We start from the raw sequence: 15650 nt of genomic DNA on the forward strand, positions 1-15650 counted from the left end.
TTTCTTTATTTCTATGCAGAGAATATACAGTGTTGATGCAATGAAAAAGGGAAAATTTTTCATTCTAAGTAAGATGAAACAGAATAAATTGGGTGCAAAATGGAGCATCAAAAGATTTACCTCATCATTGCTGACACAAAACACAGCTTATTCTAAGCAAAATGTGAGTAGATAGTGAGGGAACATGGATTAGGTTGCTCTAAACCATATGTTTCATTGTGGAAGAAGTTTCAGAGGATCTAAGGAAGTCAGTAAAAAAACTAATTCATCTATCAAGTAAATTGATAGGAGCATTAGTGGGCGAGTTATATTTTAACAGAAAAGCAAAACAACACCCCTCCCCCAATACACACACACACACACACACACACACACACACACACACACACACGCACGCACACGCACACGCACACACAACTGTGGTCAAGTAAAGGCAACTGAAACCATGGGAAGGGAAATAGTAAGGTGGACGCTGCTATAATTCTTGAGGCTTTTCTGTTCTTAGTGTTTCTGTTGACTTTTCAGACCGGCCTTGGAGCAGGGATTGTCCTTTGAAGGCTGGAACTACTAGAATGGATTGGTCATCTTTTCAAAAGAGATTTGCTGAACATCTACTATGTCTAAGAAATAGATATGAACAGAGATATTTTATCATCTCCTAATGTACCTTCCAAGTTATTCAACTATAGTTGAGTAGTCCCCATTCATTCTTCCCTTTACTATTCTGCCAACAAAAATTAAGCATAGCTTGACCAAGATAGCCTTGATAGAACCCTAAGCATCTTAATTTTAGACACACTTTTCCAAGACTCTCATCATTTTTTACTGACTTGATCTCATCTCATCAAGTTTCATCAGGAAACTTGTCCATTGTGAACCTCTTTCTTTGTGTTTTTGAAATACACATTTTAAGACAGGCCTTTCATCCAGGAATGACTTCCTCAAGATCAGAAAACCCTGTCTTTGAATTACAGTTATTTCTCACAGCAGATAGTATTTCAAGGCTCCTATATGAGGAAAGGAAATTAACTTCTGAGGATGTCTTCGATCGCAAACCTATCTCCTACAATGAAGATAGGAGGAAGTTTAATGAATAAACAAAACTGGGGCTGGAGAGGTGTCTCAGGGTTAAGAGAGTACACCACTCTTTCAGAGGACTATAGTTCCCAGCATCTACACTAGGTGGCTCATAGCTACCAAAAACCCCAACTCTGGAGGGGTCCAGAGTTTTCTTCTTATCTACACAGGTACTGAGCAGGTGTCCAAAGCCACACTCCAACACAGAGATACACATGTATTTAAAAGCTTAAATATTACAAAGAAAAGACAACTGATCTCACCCCTCATTCTGCCTCAACCCCTATTTAAAGGCACTTTGTTTTTGAGGGATCTATCAACTAAAGGCTGGTCTGCACTTTCTCTCCTGGTCACAGCAATTATACCCAGGGTTGTAATGTACCCTACAAATTATGGCAGGGCAGCTTTCTTGGGCTAAGGTGACCACTTTTAAGTAAACACCCCAGTTGCTGACAGTGTTCCTACAATCTCACAGAATATACACAGGGAAGCAGAAATGGCGAGAAGCTGCTTGAGATGCACTGTCTGTGTGGTTGTTTGGCTGAGACAAAAAAAATGTTAAAAAATTTGTTACTTAATTTTCTTGGTAAGCCACAATGCATACCAGGCAGAGAATGCATACCACACAAGATGTTATCAGCAAAATGATCCTTGAGCAGACCCATAACATTCCCGAAGGAGTTGTTCCATGAGGAATAAGCTGCAAAGGGAGTCTGTGTCACTGTGTCTGGTTGCTCCTACCTGCATCAGGGAAAAGAAGTGATTCATTGTTATTCCGATAGAGTCCTGCAGCCAGCTCTCATTAATGATATCAAGCCTCTCCTGCTCGGCCTCCTCCTTCCTGGCATCACAGATGTCCCACAGGCGGTCTCGTAGATCCTGAGTGGAAAGACAAACAGCATGGCTGTGCTTGAGAGTCATGCCTTGTATAGCTTCAGTACCATGCACCTGAGGTCCTTTGCTGCTGGAGATGTCCCTAAAGGAGCCATGCCTAACAAGTTTGTGTGTTAGAGTCATTTATTCAGATGGCAATCACACCTCACAAATCCATTCCCATCAACTTATCTGCAGGTGGATCTATTTGTGTGTTAGCATTTTGTTAATAAACTTGTTTGGTTGAAAATCACTTTATGAGAATTAAAAACAACAACTGTCTATTATCAGTGGAAAAGATACATTGTTGCATTTGAACCAAGGGTATTAATTCGTTAACTACCAGAGATAAGGAATCATTTATCAGAATAATGTGTAAGCTTAATGGAATGCTCAACAAAAGTTCAGCAGCATACCAGACCAAGAACAGTTAGGAAGAATATGAATAGGACAATATATAACATAATATTTAGACATAGTAATTGGCCTATAATATGGGCATCCAGGGATATTTCATTTATTTTATAATTTATATATAAGTTTGCCAAAATTTTAGTGTTAAAATTTTGGTGGTTCTGTGTATTGGTTTATTCTTAAATGTGTTGTTGATGTATTTGCATCACCCACTGATGCATGAAAGCAACAGCAGGTAGCTCATTATCTTTAGTTTTGTAAGAGGACACTGGGTCACAGGGAAAGCATTTTCCTTGGGTGAGTAAATGGTGAAGCTAGGATGTGAATCTTCGAGCTCCAGTAATGTGTAGCACTATGTTACGCATGAGAATTGATAGTAGATAAAAGACGATTTCAAGACAGAAAATACTTCAGAGGATGTCCTGGCTGTTATATTGTTTCTAGGCAGAAGATACACTTGATCATTCTGTCTTCATGGGTCCCAACCATATTTCCTTGGAGAAACAGTTTAATGGAGAGCTTAGATGCTTGGACATAGATACCACTGCTGCCTCCTAACATGTTAAATCTCCTTGCCATAATTTTTCACCTATAAAATGTTACTGGTGAGTACCTAGGATCATGGATGTGCAGAGAAAATTAGACAGTGACAGCAACAAGCCCATGCTCCGTATTTAGAAGTGACTGTTGCTGCATTATATAACCAGTGTGTAGAAAACCATAGCAAGGAAAGGGGACACAAATGTCTTAGTTACAGTAGTTTTAAAGTTTCATTGTTTTCAAGATCACCTATGTATAAAATACAAGAATATGAAAGGATAGAGCTGGTTTTTCAACTAACGTTACCTATAGCACTTTTTAAAAAACAGATGTGAAGCCTGAAGTGGTGGAGCACACTTTGAGACCCAGCATTTGGAGGGGGGGCAGAGGAAGGCAGGTCTGAATTTGAGGCTAACCTGCTCTATATAGTCCCAGGATAGCCAGGAGTACAAAGAGAAACCCTGTCCTGAAAAAAACAAAAGAAAAAATGGATGTACACTAGCCTTATATCAAACTTACATTTATTAATGGCATCAAGGGAAGTCAAGTTCTGTGTAGGCTTTGCCATTTTCTCTACTGTGTACTCCTGCTGAGGGTCTATTGTTTAAAAGTCTTACAGTACTTTCAGTAAAGTTTCTTAAGTCCAAACATACTGAAACTTTCAAGTAGAAACCATACTTGGTTCCTAGAATCCATGAATATATCCTAATAACAGAAGTTTACTCAAAAGAATATGTGCTGTCTTGTTCTCTCCTTGCATGCTTGTTGGCAATGATTTTGCATGTGATCTGGGCTGATATTTTAACTTTAATGTTTATTTTCCTTATTTGTCAAGCAGTTGAGTTATGCTTTTTATTCTTATTAATTGATTTCTCCTTTGTCAAGTTTAATTTCTGTATTCTTTTTGAAACTATATTTATATATTCTTTCATATATACAGACTAAATAAAGTCTCTCTCACACAGAGACTATATATATATACATATATATTATATATATATATAATGAGATCATAAGTACACACATGCATATTATATATTATCCAGTGTTGACATCTCTGAGGGTCATCTTAAAATATTTGTCTAGCTTTTTGTAAATAATTAAAGGGACCTCTATTATAGTTATATATTTCAAATATTTAAAAGCAAAATGTGTAAAAATAAAGGTGAACTTATATTTAACCTTAGGTTGGAATATTTTTAAACTGGTCATTAAAAACACTATAGTGAAAATTTCTATATTTATTTACATAAACTTTAAAAACTCCCCGCATAAAACCTCATTACAAATAGGCAAATATCAAACTGGGAATATATTTATATTATCAATGAATGGTAGTTATCCATAAAATATAAGGAAGACATTCTAATCAATAAGAAAAAGAGCCAATTTAAGGAGAAAAGTAAGTAGAAATCAGAATCAGGATCCAGAAGAAAGAAAAGAAATGGTCATTAAACAGGAAAAAAAAGGCTAACTTCAAATGCAAAATAAAAATTGCAAATTTTAAGAACAATTTATGTTTTACCCACTAAATTGGCAAAAATTTAAACATAAGATAGAATTAATACTGGATGCATTCACATAACTTGTTGCTTCAAGTAAAATTGAACTCTCTATTGTTACTTTTAAAACTAAAGTGAAAATAGGAATTTGGAAGTTCTCAATGTCTCAAAAATATGACATAAGCATAATAAGTAATTTTAACTTTTTACTTATGTCCTTAAAAATTAGCCCAAGAAAGTTGTTTATTATTAATGGTGTCAGTATGTATGTATCTGTTTGAAATTTTATATTAAAATTGGCACATAATTTTACATTAAAATTGGTACATAATTAATTTTTTGTGAAATAATATTAATAATGGAGACATCTTCAAAGAATTATAATAATGTTCACTAGTCATGCCATTTAGTCACAAAAATGTTTTAGGTAAATTTTTATTCATTAATAGGACAGGTATTAATGAATAAAAATGGTGAGAAGCAGTATGTGTACTGTGGTACAATTTTTTGAAAATAATTAGAAATTAAGTATATTGCATACACCTAGATAATAATAGCAACTACCATTGGCAGAGATTATGTATTTTTTATAATTTCTACTTATTACCTAGTTTATCTACAAGATATGGGGCATTTGGGTTTAGAAAAGGAATAAAAGGAACAAATGACATATTCAGACTACTAAATGTCATGGTTCTCTGCCCATAACTGTAGGGGATGCTGTAGCCACCCCTGCTTAGGGGCTGGCCTCAAACTCACACAGTTCTGCCTGCTTCAGCCTCCTGAGTGCTGAGATTAAAAGCATGTGCCACCACTGCCTAGCTGATTTGCCTGATTTTGAGGAATGTTTCAGAATAGGTGACAGGCAAACACCACTTAGGTAAACAAAGCCTTTGGCACCTCCCTGTCACCCAGGCCATCAGGCAGCCTTGTGTTTTTGTGAGCCAATCACTAATTGGTTTCTCAAATGGTTTTCCTGATCTATAACTTCCCCCAGGAGCTTTTAAACCAGTAAATCCAGGTTTCTTGTCTATACTATAAAATGACCCCAGGCCTTAGGTAACATGGCCTCACATGGTCTCTCTGATCTCATCAGTAGCCCTTTCATCTACACTCACTCTTCTCTCTGCTTTTTGATACCCTCCACACACATCAAGACCCCTCCTGATCTCCATGCCTTTGTTCCCCACTCTGACAGATAAACCCTCCTCTGCATAAGCATGTTGTTCACTACGGTATTCCTGCCCTTGGTCTGTTAATTTTGTCTCTAAGCAGGATTTTCCACATCACAACAAGCAAAATAGTTACAGAAATGCCTCAGCCTCTTGCCTGCTTCCTTGATGCCATCATAGATTTAAAAAAACAAACAAACATAATAACACACTCACCTTATGGTTATTGGTTTTTGATTATTCTGTCTCCTGGCTACCAGCATGGAAATATTTTGGAGTCATAGACTTTGTGTTCACCTGTTAAACCCTAGCCCTGTGGACATAATAAATGCTTTAATATTTTCTGAACAAATGATGAACACTGGGGTAGAGTTTGGCAATATATTTGTTATGCAAATGATATAGAGATACGTTGCATAGAAATTTCCTCCAAGTTGAAACATTGATCTTGGAAGGAAGCTGGTTAAGACTCAGGATATTCTAGGTCAGGTGTGGTGCATATATTGTTAATCCCAGCACTTGTGAGGTAGAGGCAGGGGTATCTATGTGAGTTTGAAATCAGCCTAGACAGTGGTCTACAAAGTGAGCTTCAGAACACCTTAGGCTATACAAACACACTCACTGAAGATGTTCTAAAGGGAGGTGAAATATTCTATCTTGTAGAGAAACAGCTCCTTAAGAATCAGGAAATTCTAAAAGAAGGCTCATTAAAATTCAGGAAGTAAACAACCTTCTTGAGGGCTTCATGAAGTCCCTCAAATTAAGGTGTCCCAAAATTCCACCCCAAACTATTGAGCTTATTGCCATTGCACTTATATGCCCACCTGAACTTGACAGTAAGACCCTACTGCTGAAGATACCACCTTTATCAGTCAAAGGGCCTAGAGAAATCAAGTCAGTATTGACCAGGAAGCCTCCTCCCCTCATCTAGCTCTCATAGTATGAAAAGATACTATGCAGACTGCTGGAGGAGTTAAGCAGACTTTCAGATTGGAATTACAGCCCATGCTACAGGAGTAAACACATACCTGGTACTGTAAGGGTAGCCACAAGGGTGAACCTACCCTTTATTTTACTTAACGGACATGTTATCAAACTACTGTCTAAAATCATATCTTTCTACCTATAGATTTGTGCAGTTCTCAGACCTTACTAGAAAAATTTCTTTGTGCAGTGGCTAGTGGCTAGCATTGAAACTCAAGAATGGTCAAAGTACAAAGAATAAGTGACTTTGGGGTTACTCAACTATAAATGGGACAGCTATATCACAGCCCCATCCAGTAGTAGCTTGGGTACTATTACAGAAGAGGTTGTAGAAAGACTATAAAAGCAGGAGGTCAGGAAGAACTAGAACAAATTAGTGTTTTCTGGATATGACAGAACTTCTATACTCAAAAACTCATAGCAGTTGTGGTTGACTGACTGCACAAGACCTGCACAAGATCAAGCCAATCAAAATTCTAGCATGGAGTAGGGGGTTCATGAGCTCCTGCCCCAAAATGAGTTTCTATGGACAATTTATGGCTTCTAGAGAAGGGAGAGTCTGTTTTCTTTAGGGGTGTGACTCCAGATAGTTTGACCATGCTGTGGTGATGGCCCATACCCCAAAGCACATAAACAGTACAAACTGAATTTAATAAAAGAAGATAAGTTATGGGAGTTACAGTGGTAGGGGTGGATCTTGATGGAGTTAATGAGAAGAGCTGAGGTGAATATGATCAAAATACATTGTATGAAATTCTCAAATAATGATTAATGTTTTAAAAGAAGACCCTGTAACTATTCAGATATATTGAACTACTCTATCCTCAAGCTTACACGAGCATGAGGGACTATTGAAAGGCACTCCCAACTTGGAACAGGCAGTTCACATGCTGCCTAGAAGAGGCTCCAACAAATCAAACTGCCTAGAAGAGGCAATGAGTGGTTGAGCCACCTGGAAGAGACATTTTCCAACCTATCAAGCTGCTTGCAAGTTATGCAGTGAGCTCCAGGTTTCCAGCTTTTGCGAGCTATCACCCATGCTAGGTAAGCTTTCCACCCAACATTTATAGTCCTGTAAGTAACTCCTCACCAATACTCCTTTAAGTAACCTCAACGAACCCATTAGTTTACCAAGCTGGGCTCTGGTGGCATCTTCTACTGTGGATTCCCTATCTAGACACATTTCCTGAGGAAAAGTGTCACACGACAAAATCATGATACTATTTGATTCTTAGTCAAATATACATGATATAGTTTCAAGGTATTGCTCTGATAATATAAGAGAAGGTTGTCGATTTATACATGGAAGATGAAGGCTATGAAACTGAGTGGGGCTTCTTGTACACCAGAAGCCCTTTCCTAGAATCAAGGTAATAAACTTGTAAAAAAAAGAAAAAACCTACCTTTCTTCCAACTTCTAAGTACAGTGCTTGATAGAGATATAAAAATATGTACAATATGTCACCAGACTTCAAAATATCTAGTCAATGGAGGTAAGTATGGCTTGTTCCCATTTTCCTTCTTGCTGATATTAGGCTATGTAACTAGATTCAGGATGGGCATGTAATAACATGAGGTATGGCCACAAGTAGGTGGGCTAACAGAAAGTCTACAAAGAGTCTACATAGTGGATGGCAGGAAGACGCCTGTACTGCTGATGTCAACTTCTCTTATAAGAAGTGCACCATATATATATATTCTGAACCCAAAGTGAAGAGCAGATAGTCCTTTATGATGTTACTAATGACAGGGTCAGAGTTTGGATCACTGTATTTCCAGTGCTTCCATCCCTGAAGACAGACAGGATGAAGTGGGGGGGGGGGGGTCTCTACAGATGAGGAAATGAAAATAAGATGACCCTGACCCAGCACATCATAGCAGTTCTTACATTCACTCTTTGGTGTAGTTCAGCCTTTGTTTCCTCATCTTCCCACAGGTCTTCAGGAAGAGAGTTGAAATCAGCCTGCCACTGAGATACAAAGTCTTGCTTGTGATCTGGACGCCTTAGAAACTCCTGGAAACTTGTTCTGTAAGTAAGGAAGAGGATGAGATGGATCCTTGTCCTACCTAATCATGAAAAAATTCTGACCTTGGGGACTTTACTTACCTAGTCTCATATAAATAAGAAATGATACTGTGTTGGTTTTCTCTAAGATATCGAAGTACTGTTTTGATATGGTTGATGTAGGATTTCTCTATCAGTTCCCAATAAGGTAGTAAAAATGAAGGTAGTTCCTGTTAAACAGCAAAGCATAGAAAATCAGTATTTGAAAACAAAAATTCTTGTTACTAGCTGGGTCAAAAGAACACTAGTAATCAAGATCAAGTCCCAACTACAACTACGTGAACCACACCTTCTACAATGTCTTAGTCCTCATCTGTCTCCAGAAGATACCTTCCTGTCCCAAAGAATTTGCATGTCTCAGCACAGACATTATTTCTTCCAGAAATCCTTCTCTGGCCCAGTCAGTTTTCAAGGTTGTCCTCAGATCTTCTGCAGCTTTGCCTTAGCATCCTGTGCTCCAGTTGTTATAATACTGGCAACATTAATTCTATTTGTCTGTGTTTTATTCTAAAACATCAGACCCATTCATCGAGAGGCTATAGTTGTCTTGATCAGCACTCTACAGTCTTTCCCTGTAATCACATGGTATCCTGGACCTGGAAAGTCCTCAAAGACTACTTATTGAATAAATGAATTGATTTATTATGTTTTGCCTCATCTTTGCACATTTCCTGATGTGCTAATGACATACTTGTAAACACTGTTCCATTTTCTTTCCTTGTGATTCATCTGCTTCCTACAAGAGTCCATCCCAAGATTTATGTATGTGAGCTTGTATCCTATTCCAATATTAATGGCCTTTACTTTAGTTTAGTCCTCTACAGTGTTATTTGTTTTGAACAATACCAAGGAAATAAGATTTAGGTATTTTTGTTCATCACTCCCCACCCAATACGCAATAATGATTATATTTTGTTCTACCAGATGCCTTCTGTTCTGTTTCTGTCACAAACTCAGAACATTTTGAAGACAGATGTAGGTGTGTCTCTCTTTCTGTATATACATTTAAAGTAGCTTCTTCTTGGCCAAATGATACCCACGATATATGAGCATACATATGCACATACATACATTCATGCATGCATATATTATTGTATCATTTAAATGTTTCATATTTAAGTATTTTCCATTTTTATCCATGATACTAGTTAATTCATTCATCAAAAACCTATCAAGTATATGTCATATACTATTGACTATATCTGGCTCCTGGATGCAGTGAGCTATTCTGGGTACTCACTCCACCCTCCAGAGAACATACAGCCTAATGTGCGCAATTAAACATCCCTAGAGGATTTTAATAACAGCTACAACACAACTCTTGCAGTGAACATGGGGCTCTCAAATGCCTGGTAGAGATGGACCTTGCTGAGTTCGTCAGTGTTAAGAGAGCACTATGTAATGAATAAAAAGCTAGAACTGATTCCTGTAAACATTTCCCCATCCTTCATTAGAAAAACAGTCTTTGATTCCCCAAGTTGATTATTTATCTTTTGAAGCTCCAGGCCCAGGTAATAACTGCTTTACCTCTGTCACTGGAAAATGGCTCTATGTACCTCCCCATCTAACATACTTATTATGAGCTCTTGGGACCAGGTAGCTGTTTTATGGTTTAGTTAACTTCTTCCAATTCTAAAAAACCAGAGATTAAACTTCATCTGGAAGTATTATGATTAAGTCCTCATGCATGGTGGGGGACTGTAAATTTGCTGGGTATGCGTGTGGCAGAAATTATTCTTCTAGGAAACTGCATCTCTGCTTGTCCTTGGGGAGAAAATTGCTACTCACAGAAGCTATTCGTCCTCCTGATTTCAATACTCAAGAGCAATTTCAAAATGTGGCCCAGAAACTCAAATCCACGGGAGAAATTGAAATACAGTTCACCGAGAAGCCACTAGGAAATTTATCATTGTTTTCCCCACCTCAACACTGTGGATGGAATCCAGGGTCTTCTGCACTCTACCAGTGAGCTGCAACTCCAGGCTTATCTCATTTTTTTGATAAATATAGACACAATCCTGACTCCAGAAGGATTGTTAGATGTTGCAAATGTGGCAAAACTTGCTATAAACAGGATAAATTATTCAGTTATTTTATTAGAAGGTGGATACCTCAGGTATAGGCTCAGCCACAAAGACCCAGTCTTCTGATCCTGGCTTAGGTGGCGGTGGTGCTGTTGGTGTGGGTGATGCTTCTACAGACCCAACAGGTGACTTCTTCCCTGGTGTTTTGCCTCCTTGTGTTTTTCCTTTAGAAGAAACTTAAACATGCATATTAAATCATTGCAGTACAAGTAGGTGATCAGGACAGGTTTCTGAGGATGACAAAGTCTATGGTTGTTATGGGATTCAGGCCATTCATTGATGACTCTTTTAGCTTCTTCAGCAGTTTTACCAACTTGAAGATGTAGTAGAATGCATGCCTCATTTACCATGGCCCCTGCTTTAACAGATACACTCCTACTAATGAATTGTTTTCTTATTTAAGGGAACCCATTTATTGTGTTTTACTTTTGCTCATGTCTTGCCTCTTTAATACACCTGTAGCTCTTATAAAATTTAGGCTTTATCACCAAGTGTGTTTAATTTCCTATTGTAAGAACTGGCCAATAAATTCTTCATGTCAAATGAGAAAGATTGTGCCTGGGACATAAATGGGGCTTGTTTGTGTCCCTTGGGACCCAGAGCAGGAGTTAAGGAAGGATTGTATGTAAGGGCTATCCAGAGAAGGTCAAGGCTACAGATGAGAGAAGAATCCACTGAAGCTCCCAAACCTTCTCATATTCCCTGTAGATTGAAAGGATTTCTGAAAAAAATGCATTTCTTGCTATGGTCAGGCTTTAAATTTAAGCATAGAAAGTCAAGAAGGGAGGGAAGGAGTCACCAAGGGAGGTAGAAGTGGAAGGAAAACTGTGAGAGTAAGGGGATAGAGGAGGAGGTAAGTGAAGAGGAGGAGAAGGGGAGAGGATGGGGAAGGGAAGGGGGAGAGGGAGGAGTGGAAGGAGCTGGAGAAATGGGAGAAGGAGGAGAAGCAAGAAGTAGCCTGTGTTCAAATTTAAGGCCTGAAGTGGAAATCTACTTCCCTTTCTTTTATGAAGAGGGCAGCCAAGACCAGTTACACTGCTTCCTTGTATTGTGAGCATAGGCACACCATGAAAGGATAATATTTTTTTTTCATCCAAGCTAGACTCCACCTGCCTTTGGATTAATTGTTGAAAATTGAACACACAGTTGAAAGATGACTATTAACACAGGGATCATTTTCTTTCTTCAAAATACATTATTCTGAAGAGTATAATCTACTGATGTTCTTTAGATTATTTTAATTTTATGCTATTTAAAGGCATGGTTTATATGTAGAGAAGGCATTATGACTTTTGGGTAGTTCAGGTGATGTCTCCATATATAATTAAACCAACATCTGTTAGCCATTTACAGACCTGAAGACTAGCTAAATTTGACTATTATTTTCTGTATGGTTCTTCACCATTCAATCTGAACTTGACCATTTTAAGATACAGTTCCCTAAGCAGAATTTCCCAAAGGACAAACCGTGTAGTCATAAATCAAGGTATAGAATAAGCTTTTCTCTCTTATTTTAAAGATAATTTGATCATTTAGTGAAAATTGGGGAGATGGAATAGTTTTTGGATAACTATGCTTTGAGACCATATTAAATGTATCCAACATTGAGCAATGAAAATGCTGAGAGGAGGAGTATTTTTAATGGGAAACAAGTGTGTCTATATTTAAACGAGTGAAACAAGTTACTTTGAAACAAAATCTTTATTAGCTATTTAAATCTAATGACTACCATAATTTGATGTCTTCAGGTTCTATAGGGAAATCACTGAGTCCTTGCTATAGCCATTTCTCAAGGCTAAAAGGTTTGTAGAAAAACTCCTGTTTAGTGTATTATACAAATCATTTTTAGGACATTTTTGTTCAATAATGGTAAATAGATAGGATCAGGCAAATATCCACTAAGCCAAGATAATTATATATTAAAATATGTCATGGAAAAAAATTCAATTTTCAGACAGGGTAGTATATCAATGTTAAAAGTAAAGATATATTTAGGTAAAGATGAAATGACAGAGGAATATGTAAATAACAAAAAATACAAATAGTGGTGATTTAGTAAAGGGTTGTGTAATTAAAAGTCAGAAGTTTAAAGCAAAATTTAAAACCAAGAATGCAAGTAAGTAATTGTAGGATATAAGTAAACTGCATTGATTGATGAGGAGAGAACACTAAAAAGATCTGAACATTTTCTAATTAAATTAAGTATTTCTCAGGAAAGAGAGAGAGTTGGGAGGGGGCATTTGTTGGGAGGAAGCAAACATAGAAAGTCTGTTTTATATATTTTTAATCAAGATGTTATTATCATCATTATCATCATCATCATTTGTTACTTTTCTAAAATATTTCCAGTGGGAACCTGATTTAATTAATATCTTTGCAAGTTAAAGTCAAAATATTGGTAAACAATGATTCCATTCATATTTCTTAAGTTTAGCTATGTTTAACAGATACATAGTGTTTATCGCTGACTGAGCTGCTAAGAACACTTGGCAAGGTTGAGAAGCAGGTCAACTCAGATGAGGTGAACATTTTAGCCTGGAGTTGGAACAGACTAAAGGACTATAACCAGGGAGAGAAGATTCCAGTGTAAGGTGAAGAGTCAGAGACTGAGCACACACCAGCACTGTGCTAAGAAGGAACTTTGGCAAAGCTCATGGAGGAATGTGTTCTCTGTTCAAAGACCTAGGATTTGTATTGTTCCTCATCGTGGAGTCAGATATGTGTAGCTGTAAAGTAATAAGACTGATCATCTGAGATCATTTATGAAACTCACCTCTAGTATAATTGTGCCTAGAATCTGATAAGTGCTTTTGCTTGTATATCTATAGCAAAATCCTATCACCCCGGCTCAGGAGGCATCACAGAAGAGGGGGCAGAAAGACTGTAATACAAGACCTGGAAGACTGGGCATCTGCTGTGAGATTGTGTCTTACTTATAGTACTGGGAAGCTGCACCCATGAAATCTCAGTAATATGGTAGCCTAAACTAGACCTGAACAATGACAATACCAGTTGACATGCCAGTGTGGATGGGGAAATCTCACAAGGCTCCACATGTAGATGAAGATACAAGTAGTGAGGAAGAATCACTCTTCCAAAGGATGAGTCTCCTAACTGGTTATCCAGTCCCAAGTGGTCATCATTAAAAACATACACACAAGAGAAACAAGAAATGGACTTAAGAGGTCTTACTTATATATGAATGTATACATGTAAAAATAGTAATTAAAGAAAAAGCAAAAAATTATCAGAGGTGAGAATATACATTAGCAATAACAAAGAACAGAAAGTAATGAATTTGAGAAGAAGTAAGGGAATAAATAGGAAGAGTTTGAATGAAGACGTAAGAAAGGGTGTAAATGATGTTAATACAGTAATTTATGTATGGATTATGGAAAAATAAGAATTTCAGTTAAAGGTAAATAAAAGTATGATGCCATTTATATTTTGTTTTGAAAAGAAATTGAGAGAGGACATGAAGTTGGGAGATTAAGAAGTAGGGATGGACATAAGAGGATTTAAGGGTGAATATGAGGAAAATATATTGTATAAAATTCTCAAGCAATTAGTAAAATACTTACTTAAAACAATAGGGAGGTATGTTGGGAACTAGATGAGCTGGCACGAGGGAATAGAAATGATTATGATTAAGAATGTTATATGCATGTGTGGATTTTCAGATAAGATACGAAAATATTGTTTAAAAAATAAATATTTTAAGACCACCATAAAACTGAACTTTTAAGATTTCAAAAGAACAAGAAAGTAAAGACTGATCCAATATCCAGAGAATAAGGATGAGTCAATGATGTTACCAGTAAAAAATAATAGTTTGAAGAAAGAAGAAAAGAAATGGTATCATGACTTGTAAGAGGGGCATTAAATACAACTGTGATACAATGCCTGCGAGATTTAGAAAAAAAAATTGTCCAGTGTCAATGCTATTAATTTCAAATATCAAGAAGTAAAATACAGTAACTTCCTATATGAAGTAAATATTGTTCGGCTTTTTTGTTGTTGTTGTTAATACAGGGTTTTTCTGTGTAATAGCTCTGGCTGTTCTGTGAAGTAAATCTTGTTATAAACACCAAAACAATAGCATTTCTACACTGTTGTAAGAGAACTTGTAAATCTCATTTAAAGTTCATCTCTAAAAATTCCGTTTATCTATCTATCTATCTATATCTATCTATCTATCTATCTATCTATCTATCTATCTATCTATCTATCTATCTATCCATTTAATGTTTGAATGTTTTATCTTTGTGTATGAAAGCATACTACAATTCCATGGAGGTCAGAAAAGGACCTCAGGACCCCTGAAACCAGAGTTATATATGTTTGTGAGCCTCTATGCTGCAAATGGAATCTCGGTCTTCTGAAAGAGGAACAATCTCAGTAGCCCCTAAAATTCATCTTTTAAAATATCATTTAACTTCATAAACTAGAAGACTAAAAAAATTAAGATGAAATTGGGAATCCTTTAATTAAACTGAGTTAGTGAGGGCATATATTTTCCTGTTGAACTTGCATGGTTGCTTATGGCTTGTGGGTGCTCTTAGAGTTTATATACTATTATGTTCAATTTATGATTTGGTGTCAAATATGTCTATACGTACTTAATCTCTCTGTCTGTTGGGCTTATAATACTTCATTTGAGTTTAGTTTAGTAACAATTTAAAAGCAAGAGATAAGTAATATAAAAAGGGAAATTGCTTTGTTGGTAAACAATCAAGAACTGAGTATAAATTACAGCGGTTAGAATTTCAGTTAAAAGTGCATCTCAGTGTTAATTCATTACCTCTAGTTAAATAAGTCTACAGTGTGACACAATCATGATGAAATTGTCTTTTACTGTAATGTTATAAAGGGATGTTCACTTCAGCATAACTATCCATAGCCCATATATTCATATGTGTGTGTGATCACAATACTTGAG

The 15650-nt window shown here is 36.7% G+C and overlaps 1 protein-coding gene across 1 annotated transcript in view; it reads right to left on the reverse strand.

Moving 5' to 3' along the window:
* The window catches only part of Spef2 (sperm flagellar 2), a 159839-nt gene that overhangs the window by 47188 nt on the left and 97001 nt on the right, over window positions 1-15650 (reverse strand). The window contains exons 21-24 of the mRNA XM_027401298.2: window positions 10739-10887; window positions 8670-8797; window positions 8451-8589; window positions 1819-1956 (exon numbers count right to left, since the gene is read on the reverse strand). Of these exons, the coding sequence (XP_027257099.1) occupies window positions 1819-1956; window positions 8451-8589; window positions 8670-8797; window positions 10739-10887 (554 nt within the window). The remainder of the gene's footprint in view (window positions 1-1818; window positions 1957-8450; window positions 8590-8669; window positions 8798-10738; window positions 10888-15650) is intronic.

The sequence above is a fragment of the Cricetulus griseus genome, chromosome 2 (assembly GCF_003668045.3).
Source record: "Cricetulus griseus strain 17A/GY chromosome 2, alternate assembly CriGri-PICRH-1.0, whole genome shotgun sequence".
Taxonomy (NCBI): domain Eukaryota; kingdom Metazoa; phylum Chordata; class Mammalia; order Rodentia; family Cricetidae; genus Cricetulus; species Cricetulus griseus.